General features: G+C 39.6%; 1 protein-coding gene across 1 annotated transcript in view; it reads right to left on the bottom strand.

Moving 5' to 3' along the window:
* The window catches only part of LOC111222749 (interleukin-1 receptor accessory protein-like 1), a 226878-nt gene extending 206688 nt beyond the window's left edge, over positions 1 to 20190 (bottom strand). The window contains exons 1-2 of the mRNA XM_022746585.1: positions 20144 to 20190; positions 3421 to 3514 (exon numbers count right to left, since the gene is read on the bottom strand). Coding sequence (XP_022602306.1) covers positions 3421 to 3502 — 82 coding nt within the window. The 5' untranslated portion in view covers positions 3503 to 3514; positions 20144 to 20190. The remainder of the gene's footprint in view (positions 1 to 3420; positions 3515 to 20143) is intronic.
* Positions 20191 to 20632: the final 442 nt, after the last annotated feature.

Below are 20632 nucleotides of genomic sequence, written 5' to 3'. Positions count from 1 at the left end.
ATGTTCAGACTGTTTAGTCATTTTTGCAGTGTGTGCACATGCCCTTTTTATTTTACTCTGTATTCAGGTCTGCCAAAAGTCGTTCTCAGTACCCTCCAAAGCTCCTTCTCACTCTGATTGTAATCCATGTTCAAAGGTAAAAAAAAAGAATAAATGCATAGTTATTACTTTAGAGAGTCTAAAGTGAGACCTTACATGAACTCAAGTTTCTATTTCATATCACATAAAATGCAGCTCTGTGGTGCACAGAAAGAGGATTCTGCTCCATTCAGCTCACTGCCAAGTAACCAAACGGGCACATGCAGGGATTTCTCACATGGCTCCTCCAAGCATCTATTGTGTAGTACGGTACAAGTGGCCAACAAGGGAGCTTATTGTGTGTTTAAGACAATAACAGCACCACAGCCCATTTTCAGAGAGCAGGACCTTTTTTTTTTTTTTTTAAATGACCAAGGACAAAAAAGCGAGATAGAAAGAGAGCAACAAAGCTAGAGTTTGTCCATGGATCACTCACATCCAGAAAAAGATCTAATTCACTTTTCATGAGAGAATTGACCAGACAGATTTCTTAATTTTCATAATTTTGCAATGCACGTACAATTTTTGCCAAAAGGTGGGATATGCAAAACTCCAAACATATTTTTTCTAGCATATTTTTACCATTTAATGCCAGCAGTGCTCTACAGAAGGAAACACACCATTGTCAAGTGCCTTGATGAAGGCCAGTTTATACAGTAGTTGTGTCACTTTCCACATGCAGATTTTTCCACTGGGAAGGTGACAAGCCCACTTCGCTGATCAAACAACACTGATTTACAAGCAACTGGGATTTGAAATTCCTGCTGTAACCAGTAAGATTAAAACTATGCACAATCTCTTTTGTAACATATTGTGCTCATTAGTGAGATAGCTAGTCACACATATAGCTGTGACTTGACACAGATACAATGTTACTGGAGAGAAAGAATCCCTTCAAGCTACATGAAATCAGATTTTATATAATATCAGTCATGATCAAAAAGCACTCATCATTTTGCACTGAAACGAACATGGACAATAGCCTCAATAAACCAGAATGCAATGCAGCTACAAGACGCTTCACATCGGACAAATGGCATAGAGTTCAAACAGAAAATAACTTCTGGAGTGAATTGTACATCACGGATTGACCATCATCGACTGATAATATCCAGCAGTGTAAGAGCATCCAAGTATGGGGTCTCACTTTAACATCTAACTTGATGTGCTGCATTAAGCAGAAATATATGTAATTATTCTGTTCGCCCAACCATTCAGGCCATATCAGCATTCTGACAAAGAGGAACCACAGCAGAGGACAAATGGATACGTTCTCCTACATATGCATGCTGAGGATTAGTATGGCAGATATGCATTGTATGTTTTTGCACCGTTCCACCCCGAGTACAAATGCAGACAAAGCATTACTCAAAGAGGAGTGTTTTGAATTTAATCATCTACAGATAATAGCAGGGCACATGCGGCACTGTGCAGGGGTTTCCAGAGTTTGTGTGTGTTTATTTGTGTGTGTGAGCCCAGTGAAAGGGAAAGAGAGTGAGATAGTGGATTCATTGTCCCTGAGGGAGTCAATCAAGTCATTACATTTCTGTTAATGGGCTGACACTTATAGGTTTGATATTCTTTAGTCAATTTCTTTTAACAAAGGAACAAACAAACAGCGCTACATGTTTACAGAGTTTTGAGCAACAATTTCAACTGGAGCCCCATATTTTTCCAGACAATATTAGAATGGAATAATTTGGCTCTAATATAGAAAATACAAACATTACAAGTAAAACTTTAACAGCTGGATGACCTGACCGAAGCGTCAATTGTCACATATTGCAGGTGGTGACAAATTTTAATTTTAGAAAGCCATATTGCAATTGAAGTTTAGGGTTTTATACATATGAGACTATAAGTCTGATTTTATCCAATCCAATAAATATATGACCAAACAAATTTCAGTTTTTTCTCGGAAACAGAAATTAGGAACCCTAATCCCAGAAAAACATTCCTTTGAAAATATACCTGCTATGATACCAGGATACTCACCTTCCAACACCCACTGCTTTTTGCCATTCCATAAAAATCAAAGCAATGCCATTTCAAACTGGCTTTCATTGCCTAGAATCCCTTTTTACAGTGGTGTTCTAACTTGCAACCAGCATGGTTTCTAATAAAGCTGTACAATCTAAAAGAGAAAGAACAAAGGACAGGGGTCTGGCTCGAATGGGGTGTTCATTTATCAGTGGACACGTTTCAAATCCTTGCTCCAGGCAATGGCTCGTGAAGCATCCGAGGAGATAGCCCATAGGGACTTCTGCTGGAAAAGCAGAAAGCCCTTTGATGAGCCTTGGGCCATTCCTGCACCTGTGTCTAATATGCATGGGTAAAAACCCAGACGCAAGCAGCCTCTGGGAAGTGAAAAAACAGACTGGCAAAAGACTTCCTGTATGTTCCATATTAGCCAATGTAGTTGTTCCTTGAGCTTACATCCATAGTCCTGTAGAAATTATTCTTCAGTCCACAGAGGTATGTGGTACTGGTGCAACTAGTGATACATGGATCCAGAAAGTAACTCACTCATATACTCATTAAGTTGTTCACTCACTCACCCACATTTTGCCCTTGCACCTAGGAGGCTGATTTAAGCATGGGAATGTTAATACCCGTCACTGAATCATCAATCACTCAATCATTGGCTCCCCCCTCTTTCTCCACTACTACAGTACTAAGGAACTCAGTAGTCGTCAATGCATTTAATGGCTATGTTTGCCAATATTGAAAACCAAGCTAAATAACTCAAGTTTGCACTATTAAAAAGGAGATTCAAGCCAAATAATGAAGATAAAACAGATTAATAATGGGACCACCACCTCTAGTTTATAGGTCTCTTGTTATGTGATTAAGCGGCATGTTGCAAACCGTTCAAGAATAAACAACTCAGCGTTCTTATGATATTCTACAATGAATTAAACAAGATTATACCATGCAACTGATCAGCAAAGATCCACAATGACATATTCGATCACCACTCACTGCACTTCAAATTAAATTTCTGAGTGTTTGTGGACTTAAAAATCAAGCTGTTAAAAGATAGGACAGCTCTGTTTTTCATCGTAACTGGTTGGAGTCTCCAAGTACAGCAGCACAAGGCCATGTGATCCCTCTGCTGTTAACTTAAAATGATTTGTGCTTTCAGGCCAAAAAAAACAGAAGAGCCTTGAAATCTTGGCAGGTTCCAGGGAATCAAACGTCTGTACCAATTAATATAGCTGTTGTAAATATTTTGGATACTGTGAGTACAATAGAAACTTGCTTACTTTTTTCCTCTGTTTTCAGAATTGTCTTTCATTAGAACAGAAGTTACAGTAGTTGCAGTAAAAAGACAAGACTTACCTGAGCCTCTCTTTGACACCACTTTCAGGCAATGGACCACAACGGCATGAAGCAGGATCAGAAGAGGAATGGGAGCTTTCATTTTTTACCAGTCCTACAAGGAAACAAAAGCTTGCATTATTACGCCGTACTGAGGCAAACTGTGAATACACTGAAACCATCCAAAACATCAAAAAAGAGAGATAATGATTTTGGCAGTAGATGCTTGATCAAAGCTTGAAAATATACAGTATATATCTAAAAAAACTTGAGTTCTGAGCCAATAATAAGAACTTTTACAAACCCTAAGGTCAGATGGAAAAAATCCTGCACCTCAATGTGCAAATTCTGCTCTCCAAAGCATTTGTCTGCCTGCTTTATTTATACCAGTGTCTCTTCAGGGACTTACTGTATAATGAGGGCAAGGCTGTTGATGATACAAATGTCAAGACGCATTTCTATCAAGGCAAACCTGAGTTTGCTGCGACAACACTAATCCAACTTCTCTCACAAACCAACATGACATGCTGCTATCATTGCTGCTGTGATTATTAATAACACTATTACACACATATGCATCACTATTATTACTATCATTATAACAAACAGTCTGTCATGAATGCAACAGTATGCACAGCTGTTCCCCCTCTCTCTTTCTTTTCCTTTCCCTCCTTTCTCTCTCCTCAACCCATCCAGATCGAGCCAGACGGGGAGGCAGACCCACTCTGAGTCCGGTTCTGTCTGAGGTTTTTCTCTCCACTGTCACAAAATGCTTGCTCATAGTGGGAACTGTTGGGCTTCTCTCTATAATATTGTAAGGTTTTGAGCTCATCCTTTAGTGACACACTCTGAGCACAAGCCCAGTCAAACATTGGATCCATTGATATCAGCTCATATCTTGGCCAATAAGTAACACGAATCTTCAGTAGAGATATGTCAGAGAAGGGTTAGGGTTCATTGCAGCCATCTACAGCTCTTGCTTATTATTGGGTCTCTCTACCTTTAGTCTGCCCTTTAGCAAGCAGAATAGAGCTCATTCGGACTGAGATCAGGTGACTGACTAGTGGAGGATATTCCACCTCTTCACTCTGAAAAGCTCTCCGGATGCTTTGGCCATATGTTTAGGGTCGATGTCCTGCTGAATTATGAAATGTTGCCCAATGACTTTTGATGGATTTGGCTGAAAGTGAGCACACAGAATACTCGGAATGAACCACCAGCATGTTAGACAGACAAGGTGGAGGCTTTAGACCAGGAACTCATTTTCATAGAGGTTGATTTTTATTTCATCAGTGCAGTGAACTTTGTTCCAGAACTCTACCGATTTCTTTTTGTATGTTTTAGTGAACAGCAGCCTGTTCTTTCTGTTTTTTAGGCTGTTGATGTTGGGGTGTTTGCATCTTTTCACTTGTTCACTTCTTTACTTCTCATATTGACAGAAAACTCCACCTCAATCTAAATGACAATTCACAACAACTCTGAGCCACATGTTAGCATGAAATAACATTGAAACAACACATAGCTGCCCAACAAACATTTAGCAGTCACATGTCCTACGTCTTTTGAACCCTTGTAGTTTGGGCACCTTGTGTTAAAAGAGCAGTATCTCCAACACAATTCTTTCAATAATGATGTAACCCTAGGTAAATTAAAGCTGTATTTTAAATTCAGTGCTCTGAAACAGAGATCTTGAAGAACGAAAAATGTGTAACTGCCCAATATACTTACATTCTGGACTGTACATACTGTTTATTCCTATTTTGGGGCAATACAAGCTTTAAATTATACTTTTGTCTGGACAATATCTTTGTCGGCCTTGGAATAAATATTAGTTGAACGTTTCACCAACAAGATGAAGCCATTTCCTAGTAACCGGTGAAATTAGTTCTACCTATTGGTAATAATTAAGAAAAATAATAATGCTGCAGTATAACAACCATGTGCTTTATCTGAGTAATGCACACCATCAAGCCAATCAGACATGAGGATAAACTGTCGCAGAAAAAAATCTCACTGCAGTCAAACTTTATCTAATATAAAATTAGTCTGAAGTTCATTTAAGTTAACAGTGATTACTCAGGTTTTGCCTGCAGCTAATAATATTCCTCAGTGATACACTTGCTCATTGAAGCCATCCATGAAACTGTAAAATTCCTCTTTTTGTTTGGCTAATAACTGTTCCCCTTGCTAGAAGCAAAAGTGCCATTTCTGCTATGGCTTGACAAGATGCCAGTGTAGGCTACAAGGATTCTTCCATTGGCATTTCAGTCACGACAAAGATGCTTCACATAGATTCCACAAAGCTGCATCAGAAAAGCTTTGAGGGGAAACCCTGAAAAGCCACAATAACCCTTGAGACACTCACAGAGGCATGCGAAACTGGCCAGGAGCCAAAGATGGCGACATTGCCGTGTTCTCCTTGTCAAAAGGCCTATTGTCGTCAGCCCTTGCTTCCTGCAACCAATGCCACCTCAGAAAAGCTACACAGCACCACACAAAAATCTTATCTTTTTAATTAGTTTTCCATGTTGGGCACAAACTCTGCAACAAAGCTGTGGTCTCCTCCTTTGGTTTGAACACAGAGGAAACGACTGAATCACCAGTTCTGCGGTATCCCTCCAGCTCACAGTGATATCCTGGACTGCTACACATCAAAGCAAACACTAGTTATCACTGAAAAGGTTAAAAAAGTGCTCTTGCTTCATATGCTGTGCCTGTATGTGTGCACAGAACAAAAACTGTGGATTATGGGATTAAATATATTAAAGAAACACCCATGAAAACATGACATCGTGTTTTGCAATAACCTTGTTGAAAGGAAAATGGCTCCAGAAGTGAGGTTTCATAAAGCCGTTTTCAAGGACACTGATCGCACAGTTTTTTCTCCTCCCAAGGTTAATTATAAATATATTGTTTGTGTCTTTTTCAGAGGCATAGATTAGGGTAAAGTTACAGAATTGAATGTTAACAATCCAACCAAAATAGAAAATCATAAAAAGCCAAACAAACAGAACAAACTAATACATTGTAAATACAGGTAAAGGGAAACTCTACATATAAATAATGTGCCACACTGCAGCTGTCTTATGATTGTCAATGTACAAAGCTAGTGCAAAGAAATGGACCCTGTGCAATGGCGTTGTAATTCATTATGAGTGCCATGTCACTGTAATTGTACATTGTGGAGCAATGAGAGCAAAAAGAGCAACAAAACACTGATGTTACTCAGAAGAAAAAGGGTTAGGCAACATCAGCTACATACTACAGCGAACAGAACAAAATATCACAATGGACTCAGTGTTTATGATTTAAAAAAGATATTCAGAGTTCACTTAAGGCTCTCTACTAATTATAATTTCAATCATTGATTAATCTGCCAATTATTTTGTTTAGTAATCAAACACTAAATATATTTTGTTGATAAAATGTCACAAAATAATGAAAACAATTCCCATTACAATTTTCTAAATGGCAAGGGGACTTAATATGCAGCAAGAAGGGAATTTTTGGTATTTTTTTCTTAAAAAATGGTTTAACACAATAGATGCTTAATCAACTAACTGCCAATAGAGCAGGGGTAGGTGAGGCGAGCGGTATTTGAGCATTCACTGGTGGTGGTGGTGTGGGGGAGTTAAAGTGGTGTTGAGGAGTCTTACAGCCTGAGGGAAGAAGCTGCCCCATAGTCAGCAGATTCTTGTGCATCTCCTGCCAGATGAACGGCAGGATGAGCAGACTCAGGCTGGACTAGGCTGTCCGTAACTGTTGTGTGGGCTCTGTGCATACACCTCATCTCACCAAGGCTGGGCAGTGATACAATAATGATGATATTCTGGGTGGATTTCAACATCAACTCCAGGTCCTGGGCCTCGTGTGAGTGGTGCCAGGTTGTCATGTGGCCGGTCGGGATAGATTACCTCTCTGTAGAAGTTTGGGGGAACCTGGAGCACACTGTACAGCACATGAATCTAACAGTATTCACAGTGGGAGCGTGTCTGCCTATCCAAAACTGTCTGTGGTCTGTTGGTGCAGGGGAAAGTCCAGAATCCAGTTACATAAGGTAGTACTCAGGACTACGGAGCTTGTCAAGCAACATTCAGACATAGGTGCTGTTATTTTTAACGTGTGAGGGTTGAGTGGAGTATAGTTGAGGATCTTTGACATGCTGGCCCACAAGCTTCTCAAAGCGCCTCAGAATGATGTGGCTGGGTGCCACAGGTTGGTAATCTCTGAAGCAGGATGCTGCAGACTTCTTAAGTAGAAGGACAATGGTCGCTGTTCTGTGGCAGATCAGGAGTTTTCCTGTGAGAGTGATGTGTCGAATATTGCAGTTAAGACATCAGCTAAATGCTGGGCACATGTCTTTATGCACAGCCAGCTTCACATTCACTCTCAGCAGGGTCTATCTCATGTCTGTATACACAAGGGCCAGGTCCTCTGTTGAGGACATCAAAGAAAGCATAAAAAGGTGCTGAGCTCATTCGGCAGCCAGGTCTCGCATGTATTGATGCAGGCATTCTTGCTTTTGTAATCCATTATTGCCCGCCACATGTCTATGTGGCTTTTGTGTCCACAATGACCGCTTTCCATCTCACTCTGGTTCTGTTATACACTTCCACCAACTCAACTGAAAGCCACATTTTAGGCTCTGGATGAGGCCCTTACCACAGTTGTCTGTATCATTACAGGATAATCAGCTGATTTATGAAAAAAATGTTGATGCACATTGAACATTGTTGCTATGGTTCTCTTGGGCACCATATCCAAGTCCCTGCACTCAAAACCGTAGGTCTGCTACAGTTCGATCAGTCCATAATTTAAGAACTGATTTTACTGATAACCTGGGTCTTTTAATTAGCTGAGATTAAGCTGACAAGAAAAGAAAGGAAAGGTGCTCTCAAGGAGGAGGAGAGGGCTTGTAGCCACCAGCAATGGTTGAATAAATATTGCGATGATTTCATTGTTCTACCTTTTCTACCAGATTACTGAAGTGTTTCCCCAAACACATTAAATGATAGTGGTTTATCTTCCATTTTCTGCTCCTGATGCTAATGCCTATTTAAGAAGGTGGCCACCTGTTTGAAGAAACAAGCAACTCAAGGGCTTATCGAGGTCGAACACTCAATTTGTTATCAGTAATCATGAAAGGGGTGTCAATGTATTATTGGCACTATCATCTTACTTTTTGGCACATGGTTATTAGCTAGTGATAAGTGAAAGATTCAGTGCAGCTGTCTAACTGTCAAGAGATATGATCAGGAACACAATAGAGCACAAAAAGCAAGAAGAGTTATCCCTCTTCAACAAATGAATGGATACTAGATGTCCAAAAATATGAAATCTTATAAAAAAAAATAGTCCTCCCTTAGAAACCCCACAATGAAAGCTTATCCTGTCAAGCATCTCAGTGTGCCATTCTTTAAAGAGAAGCTCATCCAAGAGGTGCTGTCACCTGCCTCTCATTCTTTGATTGTTTTTTTTTCCTCAAGCATCCACTTTCTCCCCTCCCTGACAGTGTTTCCTCCTCAGCGGATTCATCCAAAATTCAATTACTTTCGAGGAGGGTTCAGCCAGAGAAATGGGGCACTCTCTCAACACTCTTGGGGCTCAGAATTAGCCCTGAGGAATGCATCTCCCTCTCACACTCACACACAAACAATTTCAGCAATCGACGAGTGCGGCTTTACTGCAGCTCGCCAGATGGATATTAAGATGATGATTTATACGGATCTCTCTTTTCAAGTCTCTCTTTCTCTGTCACACATTTTCTCAGGCTGTTCATACTGAAGGCCTTCGTGCTCAATTCTGAACAACTGCTCATATCTGATGTTTCTAGATGACTGTTCATATCTTTGTAGGATGTTACCCACATCAGATACCAATGGGAACTGACAGCAAGAAGCAATATCAGGCATCCATTTTTTGTACCAACACCTCTCCTGCTCGTTTGGAAAACATTTCAGTTCTGTGGCTCGAAGTTTTGATAGAACTGCAGTGTAAAACTGAAACAATCTCAACATGATAGGACTATTCATTTTATTTTTCTGAATGTATTTCATACATATTTAAAAAAGAGCAGTTTTATTTAAAGGCCTCCGGGAACCTAGCTGCAGCCTTGATGACAACAAATTCTGATTCAAGCTCTTAAGTAAGTGCCTCGAATCACATATCCAGATTGAAAATGAAAAAATTCATTAGAACTGCGACACTTGGAGTTTCGGTATGAACAGACATCCTCTCTGTCTCTGCGATTACTCCCCCACCTCTCCCTCATGTCACCCTCTGCCCCCTTCCTCCTACCTCTAGTCAGAAAATTGCTACTCTGCTCGGTGAGTTATTAACATTTCTATTTGTGAGGAATACTCTTCAAGCCCTTACACCCTTGGCTGACGCACACATACACCCACACGAGTCTGTGCTCTCCTCACTGAATTATTCCATTTCAGATTATCTAATAACCCTGCAACCAAAAGCCTCCATGTTCTTGACATGCATGGAGGAAGTGAGAGAGGAGGAGAGAAGAGGTCGCTTCTTGAATGTAATCAACATCTCTAAACATTTAACACGGCAATTGTCTGCAAATAAATGTTTATTCTGCGTTAGTGTAAAAATATGCACAGTCCATTTCCTCCCCGGAAACAGTGAGAAAAAAGACTATGTAAATCATCACAAGCATAATTCACAGATGAATAAGAAACAATTAAAGACACAAACTGTGTGCAGCAACATTTAGCTGCTTTGTGTGGTGAGAATAAAATAGAGGACAAGACATGTTTGTGTCATTTCTTACACTTTTTCAGGAACAGTTTGTAATATAGCAGATATCCAAGTTGCCACACAGTGACGTAGGTTTTAAATGTGAGTTTCTACGCAGTTAACCATCCAGTTATAATATGCTGAGCTCTCTTCATTTTCATGGTGAAGCAAAATTATTTCTAATCAGGCAAAAACCAGGATTTTATTTTCTCCACAGTGTTTTCTTTACATTTTCCATATTTGTTTAACTGTTGCCCTACACCATGCTCTACATGCTGTTTCAAAGCCAAATTCATAAATGCATGAATATTATTAATGTGGAGAAATACTAATCATTTTAATTGAACTTATTTTGGGGGCTAAAAAACTCAAATCTGACAATGAATCTAAAAGATATCAGAATCAAAATGCCCAAATTCCAAGAAACAATACTGAGGACACATAACCTGAGTGTTCTCGGTGGTAGCTGTGTCCCTGTTCAGGTCAAATGGTAATTATAATACACTGCAGTGTACTCCTCTTCAACTTCCCACTGAACAACTTATGCAGTTCAGCACAAGTTGCACCGTCATCAGTATAACTTCCAAAGATGTAAATGAGCTAACAAGGAAAACATGAAAGCAACATTATCATTACCAGCTGCCAGTTTGAATTCACATTCACTGTCAGTCAGTATGGCATACATTTTATCTAACGTGTTTCTTCTATTCAAAAATGACAGTTTCAGAGTTTTACAACAAACTCTCTGCCTTTGGGTTTAAAAAATCTTTTGTTGCTGTGATGCTGTTGCTGTGAAGAATTCCCCAACATTTATTAAATCTTCATACAATATCTCTTCTATGGGAATGAGAAGTGTTGAACTCAACAAATGGCCAAATAAACAACTGGCCTTAAAATTTAACTGAGCTTTTAGCTTTATATTTGACCTCCATAGTTACAAAGCCAGTGGAAGTGACAGAAACCACTTTCTGTAGGTGAACTATGGCAGATAAAGCATATAATGTATAATGTATATTTTTTATTTTTGGTCTTGGGAACTGTTAGCCACAGCACTTTCAGTGAAGTCTGTGGACACACACAAACGTGCACACACATACAAACTATCTTTGCAGTCACGTCCAATTCTTAGTCCCATTCCCTGAGCTGCCTGCTAACTAGATTCTTTATCCTGCCTGGCTGTCAGGGAAATAAGGATGACATTAAATGAACGGCGCTCTCTCTTTGGATATTCCAGGCCAGTGGTGAGAGGGCTGAGGGAGAGCCTGCTGGAATCACTAAGGGGAAGAGGTGAAAGGGGAAGAGAGGATGAATGAACGCTAGAACAGGGAGAAGAAGAGAGGACGACGAGAAGACATGAGAGGCAGTATCATGAGACGTTGAGGCAGCACTGAATACAGTATTCTGGGAACTAAATTCTTATGCAAAGAATTTTGACATGAAAGTGATTAATATCTGAGTTTTACTAAGTTGACTGTCTCCATAAAGATTAAACTAATTTGTAGCATATGCACAGCAAATTTCCCAGTGTTAATAGATGTTGATTTTTCAAAACACAGACAATTATTAGGGGTGTCAAAGAGCTGTTTGTTCACTCACAGCTGCTATGGACAGTAAAGCTGCAATTCAAACTGTCTGAAAGTTTTAAATTCACTGTTATGGACATGGATTTATAGCAAAATAGCACAGTGATGATTCACACACTGCTAAATTAATACTGAAGATCCTTCTCTATTGCTGAAAGGATACCATTAGCCTAAAAATAGCCTTCTTTTGTAAACATTTTTATCGGCAATCAATTTTGCAGATCATGTAGCACATAGTGGACAGTAGAGACATTTTGACAGTCAAATTTTTGAAGCTAAACCCCTTTATACTATTAGAACAGCCACTGCACACTTATGTTAGGGTAACATGAATACCAGGCACATCCAACAACTTGTTCTTACAGCAGCTATGGGAGAAGAACCGTGTCGATTGACTTGGATTAGCTCCTTCTCAAAGTTACTTTAGTAACAGAATCCAGAAAGCCAGTTAAAATGAAGCACATGTCTTTTCTTCCCCTGATGTCAATCAAACTCTCAAACACGGTCAGAGTTCAAGGTCTGAAATAGGATTCACCTCGAAAGGAAGCATGCTACAGCGGCTGCTGAATGGCACTTGTAAAACTTCATGCTGCAGGGTTATCTGAAGTCTAACATTAGCTATCTATAGCAGCAATAGGTGCACTTCAGAAAAACATTCCCACTGCTAACTGAAATGAAAATTCATCAAGCCGAGGTAGAGACTTCCAGTGGCAACAATGAGATATTCACGGGCTGAAGCATTTCTCTCTTTATCTCCCTCAAACACAACCTGGAACACACATTTTTACTCAACACCTAAAATTTAAATCTGTGACACTGAGACTGATCTGCTGCTGAACCGCCGAGTCTCTAGCTAACTCTACAGTATGCTAATGCTATTCATTGGAGAGCATCAAAGTCGGAGCTCTTCAAGGACCTCTGACTTTAAGAAAGTAAAAAAACACTGCATATTTTATAGTATACCAGTAGGAAAAGATTTCATTGGATGTCTTTTTTTCCAGTTGGTCTTTAAAAGGAAGTAGGACAGCAGCTTTTTATAGATTAAAGAGAAACATGAGCAGCAATCAATAAAATGTCTAACATAAATGTTCTCAAACGATAAAAATGTGGAAAGTAAAAGCCTACAAAAATGAGGAATAATGCCCTGGTAGATTCTGTAGTTTGCCAAATCACTTCAGCTGAATATACTGTCTGTCTAAGCAGCAGAACTGTGAGCTGATTTAAGGGGGAATGAAAGAGGATTGTCAGATTATTAACACAAGTTAATAAATGCCTACCCTAGAGCAACTATAATCATTAAGGCTGCTATTTATCTTGCTTATTTTTCTTTTTTTTATCAAATTGACCACAAGGAAGAATCAACTTGAGCCAAAAGCAGAACAAATGTATAATCCAGTCAACACCAACAATAACAAACAAAGCCTTTGAATGAATAAGTATTTCCTCTAAAAAGATAACATACTTGAAATTGTAGTAAATTTATCTGACTTTGTATGTTGAGGTTGAACACTGCTTTAAAGTACTGTACTTCAGCTTTCAAGGATCAAGATGGACGAGCAGCAAGTTGCCTTTAAATTCTTTGACTGAAATATACATTATACTGTATCATTGCAGGCAAGATGTTTTATGTTGATATTTAAACCAAGCAAAGCAAAGCATACTTCCCATAGGGACAGGTGAGCAAACAGCACTTGGAAAACAAACTGTTTATATGTTATATATATTCAAGGGTCTATAACCACATTGCATACACACACACACACACACACACACACACACACACACACACACACACACACACACACACAAACCTGTCAATGTGAAAGCTATTTGTCTTCACTGCACCTTTTCTCTGAAAATGTCCCTTGTATGTCTGAACCAAACAGCACAGCAAGCAAAAATAAACTTAACTGCTAAGGTGAGCAGACATGTTGTAGTTACCACTGAGAGCTTAACAGCGCAATGCAAATAAGCTTTCACACAATAACAGACGACCCACATCTCCATGGTAGGCAGCCGAGATTCAATATCGGAGGACAAGGAGTGCTGCGTCCCCAGGCCCTTCTTGTAAAGTGGCCCATAAATCAAGAACCCTGTTGAGAGCCGGTCTCTGTGGGTCTGGTCCAGCAGGGGGGAAACAGAGCCACGCTCTGGCTGGGAGGAAGGCACATCGGTAACCCCCTCGGCTGTGATGCATAGGATGTTTTAGCAGCATACAATTAAGACCTTTATTAGCTAAACTGGGGATTTGATTATTACTGGAATCGTTATGTTTGAAAATAGATGATGCCATAACTCAGGGTGTTCAGCCAAGCATGTAAGTGAACCGGGTCAAACTGTATATACTTATTAACTTATTAGCACATCTCTGTTTTGTCTCATCATCTCATCTCTGTTAATTATTGTATATAACTACTGGCTTTACCTTACCAGAATATGTAATTTTATCTCCTTACCTGTATATGTAGTAACACACCTATACAGCCGTTTGTGTTTTAATTTATCCGTCTATTAATTTATTAATAGAATTAATTAATATATATATATTTTTTTTTTAAGGTACTGCTATTTTCAGTCTGAACACAGACTTAATTTACTCCAGGTGATTCAGAAACTACCCAGCCACAACTCCTACATAATAAACACTCAGTATTTTACTCTATAATAAGATGTAAAATGCCACTTATCACTGAGAGGTGGTTTATTGCATTATGTTTATTTACACATTTAGCAAAGGTTAACAATTGCATTGTGGGATTTTAGTAAAAAGTGATGTACATGCTATTTTTTGCCATTTTAGGGAGCTACACAGTGCATAAATATTGTGCAGGCATATCTTGTACTAGAGTCAGAGTGACATATATGTATAAGATCACCTGTAAATAATTTGTTGCCCCAGGTCTCATGTCTGGTGGCAAATGACAAATGAGGAACTGCTAATCAAGTGCTTGACTCACTATCAATCCCTTGATGTGGTTGCTCTATTTAAGGTTCTTTCTGGCACAGAGAGGAGAAATTGGTGCAAACACTGTCAGGAATCCTGCTGAGCGTATCTATGTATGCAAATAATATACTGTATGCAAATAAGCTGTGTCCATGTTTCCCACTCATGTTGCTGCTGTATGAAAAAGTTTGAGTATTTTAGTGAATGCTTGAAAGCCTTTGTAGACACACTATCTAAATGGGTCTTGCAAAGGGCTCTATTGAATTCCCCTAATATCTCAACAGCAGCATCTTAAAACACAGGTCAAAGTGTGAATAAAGATGGGTAGTTGTGGTAGTGTTTTGATAATGTTTGAGTTGCATCTCTTTTGTTATGCTGTTATCCTGCAAATGCATTAGCTTGCACAATAATGTAGTCTACATCTCTTTTTCCCCTGCCAACTGGCATTTTGTGTGATTTTTTATCTCCTCACCAATGTATGGAATGTCACAACAAAGCCTTCATGAATGAGTAAGCACAGATCCGCTGAAGAGAGGAGGGGAAATGGGAGGAAAAATTGCTCATTTTGCTTCCCCTGGCATGCAATTTCCATCCTCTATCCACATCTCTCCAAAAGCTATCTAAAACACATCAACTTCATCTTTCTAGGCTGGATGGGCCTCAGAGGATCACCTCCAGACATGGCACGATGACAGTGGGCTGAAAAGAAAGGATGAAAATGATAATTCCGTCCCTTGCTTATAGCAATGGGCTTCTCATTCTACTGCTGATTAAAACGGGGAGGAAAAACATTCATTTTATACGTCACTTGCCCAGAGCAAAGAAAAATACTGTATATTGAGGTAATTGATCATGCCTCAGATGGCTGTTTCATCAGAGGAAGTGCAACATGAGTATTTCATCACCTCTCTCTTCATTTTAGCTGTGTTACAATTGACCAGCACAACATTTAAGCTCCAGGGCAAGCTACTCTGTGGCTGACCCTGAGTCTTTTTATTTTCTGCTGTAACAAATGTGAAAATAAATGTTTTTAAATTGGATTTGATTATGGTCAACTTTATGCTTTGAGACACAAGCAATCACAGAATGGCTTGCATCTGTTTTTCAAAAGCAATGTAAATAGACAGTTGGAAATTATGCCATCACCATCCTTTTTTATGTGGCATTAAGTGTAGCGCTGTTGAGATTAAAATGCTACTACAAGCAGAGAGTATAGCAGCAGCAGACACTCAGCTCAGTTCACATTCATACATGAAGACATTCAGGTCAAGTTCTAAAAACTAAGTGGCCCATGAAAATAATTTGCAAGGAGGAGCATTCTTTCTGATACCTCGCTGCTGAATAATACCATGAAAACGCACTGAGAGCTCAAGGGCCACACAGTGAATTTATTTCTCCATACAGTCTGGTTTCCCATCAATGAGCAATCGTGGTTCAAATGTGTTCTGAAAGGGCCACGAGGGTTGAGTTTCCAACCTCTGCAGGAAAGAGAATAGAGGACAACCCGTGCTTCTTTGTTGATGTGACCTGACAGAACATACATTATGGTTATAGAGTTGAATATAATGAGATCTGTTATGGACCGCTCTGTACTTGATTGGGTGAAACCTTGCTGGAACCCACCAGGTAGGATATAAAAAATTTTGGCTTTAGATCAGAAAATATAGCTTATAGATGCTATAATTTAGGTATAGGCAATATGGATAAACTTTCAAGACATACTATATGTCATGCTATATCCAATAGCAATATATACAATTGTGACATGATACATTTTCTGGAAGATTTAAATAATGGTTTATGGATAAAATGAATCAGATCCTGATGATGGTGATCCTATTTTTTGGCGAATTGGGAAAGTTAAATGTCATAAATCAAAGTAAGCTGCCACACACTGATGCAAAAATCCAACAATGCCATAAAACAGTCCTGCAACATTAGCTACAATGGTCTCATACGCCCGTAGGGAGAGCTACCGCGGTCGAAACAGTCTGGCAAAATATCTTGCGGCTGACAGATTTATATCGTCTCACTGTATATATCGTCATAACGTCCATCCTACAACGGCACTGGTGACAGGGGACATGATCACAAAAAATGCGATTAATCAATTCATCACTTTTTAGGGTAAGAAAAGTCCAAAAATGTAACACAAGCTCATTGCAAGTTCTGAAAACCCAAGATGATTTCACTTCATGCTACATTCTCAAAATGGTTGATTATATTTCTGTCAAATTACTAACATAAAAACAAAGCATATAACAGATATATTTTGCCTGGATTCATTTATAAAGTCCCCAAAAAAATCACTCTACCGCAATTCTCGTTCTAATAATTTAGAATGTCTCCATATTTGTCCACACACTAGCTTTATTATTTAAAACATTGGTTCCAAGTGAGGTAAGGAGCACCAAGAGGTCACAAGATAAATCTGCAGGATCTCCAGATAATTAGCGTGGTGAGAAAAAAGAAGTAATATATTCCTGTTACAAATTTTTTTTCTTTTTGTAAAATACTACACAATTTTACTACTTCAGGCCTCTGCAAAATTCTTTAAACGTAACACACTGAGGAGATAAGAAACGGCTATTCGGTTGCAGCAACCTGCGACCTGTGATGGGAATCACAATAAGACACTGCTACTTTTTAAAGGGTTCACAAGACAAAAAGGAAGGTTTCCTACTGTAATGTGGCACTTAAACTGAGCTACAACAATGAATGGAAAATAACTGAAAATATTATTTGAGTGAAGTCTAAAAATGCATGGAGAGATCGAAATTTTGATATTCAACCCTGCATTGTAGACCTGATTCTGCTTTGTACAGGCAAGGTGGCATGCCCAGACATATTGTAATCTACTGGATCTACCTTACTTGTCAATTCAAGACATGATGGCTGCAACAAAAATAAGATCAGATCAATGCCGAATGATTGTGATGGAAAATAGAACAAGGCATGTGGAAAGAGCAATCTCATCTTCAAGGGAATTGGATTTTCAAAAGACTTAACTGAGAGCGCATCTGTTAAGCATGTAGTCCACAGCTTCTAATACTCAGATTTCACAACAGTCAATAAGTCGGCGCAGCAGTGCCACCCAGGAAAGGAAGGTGCTCAAGCTGAAGCACAACATTTATGATATTTGCACACATACACATGGCCACACACATACGTCAACACACAAGTTTGATCACCTCTCACTATTTCCATTTCCCCTTGAGTCTTACTAATGTGATTTAAGAGCTATGATTGAGATGGCCCCCTCTCAACTTCCTCTCCAACATTCTTCCTCACAAATCCTCATCAATTGCTCCAATCATTCCTCACAGAGAGCCAATACTCCACAGCGAGACAACTCTTATTTCCACCACATTAATGAACTCTTTCATTTGAAAGCCTTTGACGGTCCGCCCCTTGATTGCAAAGCCAAGGCCAATAGGCCTCGGTGACAGCTCCTTGAAAATTAAAAGTATCAATCAAGAGAGGAAAGGGAAAAGCTTGTGATGTCTTCAGATCCTTCTGTCTACCAGAAAAAGCATTGCAAGCTGAACAGAGTCAAATGTTTGCCATGGTTTATTTTAGTGAAACAGGAAAATAAGATTAAATGTCAGTTATTAGAGGATAAAGTGAAAGCTGATCATTTTGTATGGCTGACAATCATGAAACATCACGATATTGTAACACCACAATTAACAAGCACTTCATTGTACTGAATACGTAATAGCAACTCCATGACACTGTTGTAAAACTGTGGAAACTTGTGTGGAAATTCAAGCACTGAGTTTTCTAATAAATTGACGCATTCAAATGTGCTGTCAGTGTTAAAATGCTTTTTAACCCTGATGAAGTATTGAAAATGATACTTGAAATAAACCCGCCAGTGAAACAACAACTTCATTGGTGCATTAACATGCTCTCTTTAAAGCTACACTTAATTCATCAGAGAGCAGAGGAGGAATTCAATGCCGCTGGGTAAACTTGACCAGCATAAAAAATGTGCCAATGCTGGATGACATAATCTCTGTCTAAATCAATTTCTGTGTGAGAGCACTCGACTCAGCTCAATATGTAGCTGCAGGGCTTCCGTTAAGTGGCCACTGCCACTTACCTATTAATTCATGTGCTGTGTTGCTCCTGTGGCAAAGCTTAACCCCAGATGTTGGAGATGAATAAAGATAGTATTATAGTAACATCATAAACCGAGAAGAAATCACCTAAAGCACAATGTGTCAAAAAACTGGAGTGCAAAGATTTAGTGCAGACCATGATGCAAGTCGATTTTGGAGCAGTTGAAATGGTGAGTAAATGTTACTGTTAACAAAATTATGAAATCATATGCGATTAATGAGTTGATGGTTGAGTGTGAAGCATACACTGCCTGTAAGCTTCTGGCTTAGAGGAGGGTTTGTAAAAGATTTTAAAAATTGCATAACAAAAGTAGCATCTCTTCATCAGTTGTTGTTTGATAAGATGATGAGATGCAACTTACAACGCTACAGTACCTCCTGTAACTCTGATCTATAGTAGGAGAAGAGGGTAGGGGGACTGCTTTATTTTTGATAAGCCAGCATCTGCTCCAACTTTACATCAGTATCACTTCCTGATTCCCAAATATGTCTAAGTGGCAAAGCCCAGTCTGGTCAGAGCCAGAGTGGAGCTCCAGCATCCATCTGGACAATCATAAGCCATCATCCATCCAAGCAGGGGAGAGAAACAGGGGAGAGGAGAGGAAATACTAGCAAATAGGAGCGGCACAGAGAGAGCTGACTCGCCAAGCAATCACTCAGCAGAAATAATTTGAAATAACTAAGCCCGGGTTCTTCTGGCCTCCCTCCTGTGACACACACACGCGCGCACTTTGGGTGTGCGCGTAGAAAGCGATGCGCACATGTGCACAAATTCGCAAAACACCCACGGACACACGCACGCAAGCGCGCGCTCCTACAGGGGCACATACACAAACATACACATTTCACAAACACACATACTGCTGACGCACCAGGGCGAAATGCAAATGCGCACAGTGTTATACAATTAACGCCGAGAAAAAAAATAAGGCGTAAAATTTACAGCTCGTGACCACTGACACTCTAACTGCCCTGCGTGGATAATTAGGTTTTACTGAAGAATACTTCAGCAGTCCACTTCCACTGTCGTACTGCAGCCGTGAACTGCTCCACTGAGGAGGCTCCGTCCGCAACTAAAGCAAAAAGAGCGTCTGGGATTCATGCGTAACTGAGGGAAAAACATGCTCGCTCCAAATGCGCATTTAAGTGCCGCATATAAGGAGATCATGAATCCGTTTGTTAAAGCCGGTTGATAAGCAGGCGATGCAAATCTGTGAATATATGCAATGTCCGTGTCATCCAAATTAATCGACAAACTGGTTTAAACATGTCCACACAAGGCAGCATATGCATCTGAGCAACTTTGGGAACCTTAAGATGAAAAAATAAATTGAACTTACCCTCAAGCAGTTTCCCAATGATAGCGTACACTCTGCTGTCAGTTCTGATAGCCCCACACCATCACGGTGTATCAGAATCTGTTTTGGTCTACAGAGTAAAGCAGTAACGTTTTAAAAACAAGGAATCCCAGTTGTGAGATAGTCCACTTCTCCAAAAACGCAGTGTCTATCCCAAAATTACATATTGCCAGCCTTGACTGGCACAAATCAGATCACAAAAAAACACCTGCAGCCGGTCACTTTCAAACAGCAGGAGAGACGAAAATGCAGAAAATCATGTCAGTGATTAGGGGAACGGTCGACACAATCAATGGAGGGCAATATCAGAGGAAGCAATTAGTCTGATTATCCTATTAAATCAGTTGCTCAGCCGCTCACAACCACACAGCCCCGGCAGGTGAGCACCGCTTTAAGCAGGACTACACGAGCGCAAATTTCCAAAGTGATGTGCAGAAAAAGACACATCGGATGCTCTCTCTCTCTCTCTCT

The sequence above is a fragment of the Seriola dumerili genome, unplaced genomic scaffold (assembly GCF_002260705.1).
Source record: "Seriola dumerili isolate Sdu_G_001 unplaced genomic scaffold, Sdu_1.0 BDQW01000105.1, whole genome shotgun sequence".
Classification (NCBI taxonomy): Eukaryota; Metazoa; Chordata; class Actinopteri; order Carangiformes; family Carangidae; genus Seriola; species Seriola dumerili.
This window is presented reverse-complemented; position numbering and strand designations above follow the sequence as displayed.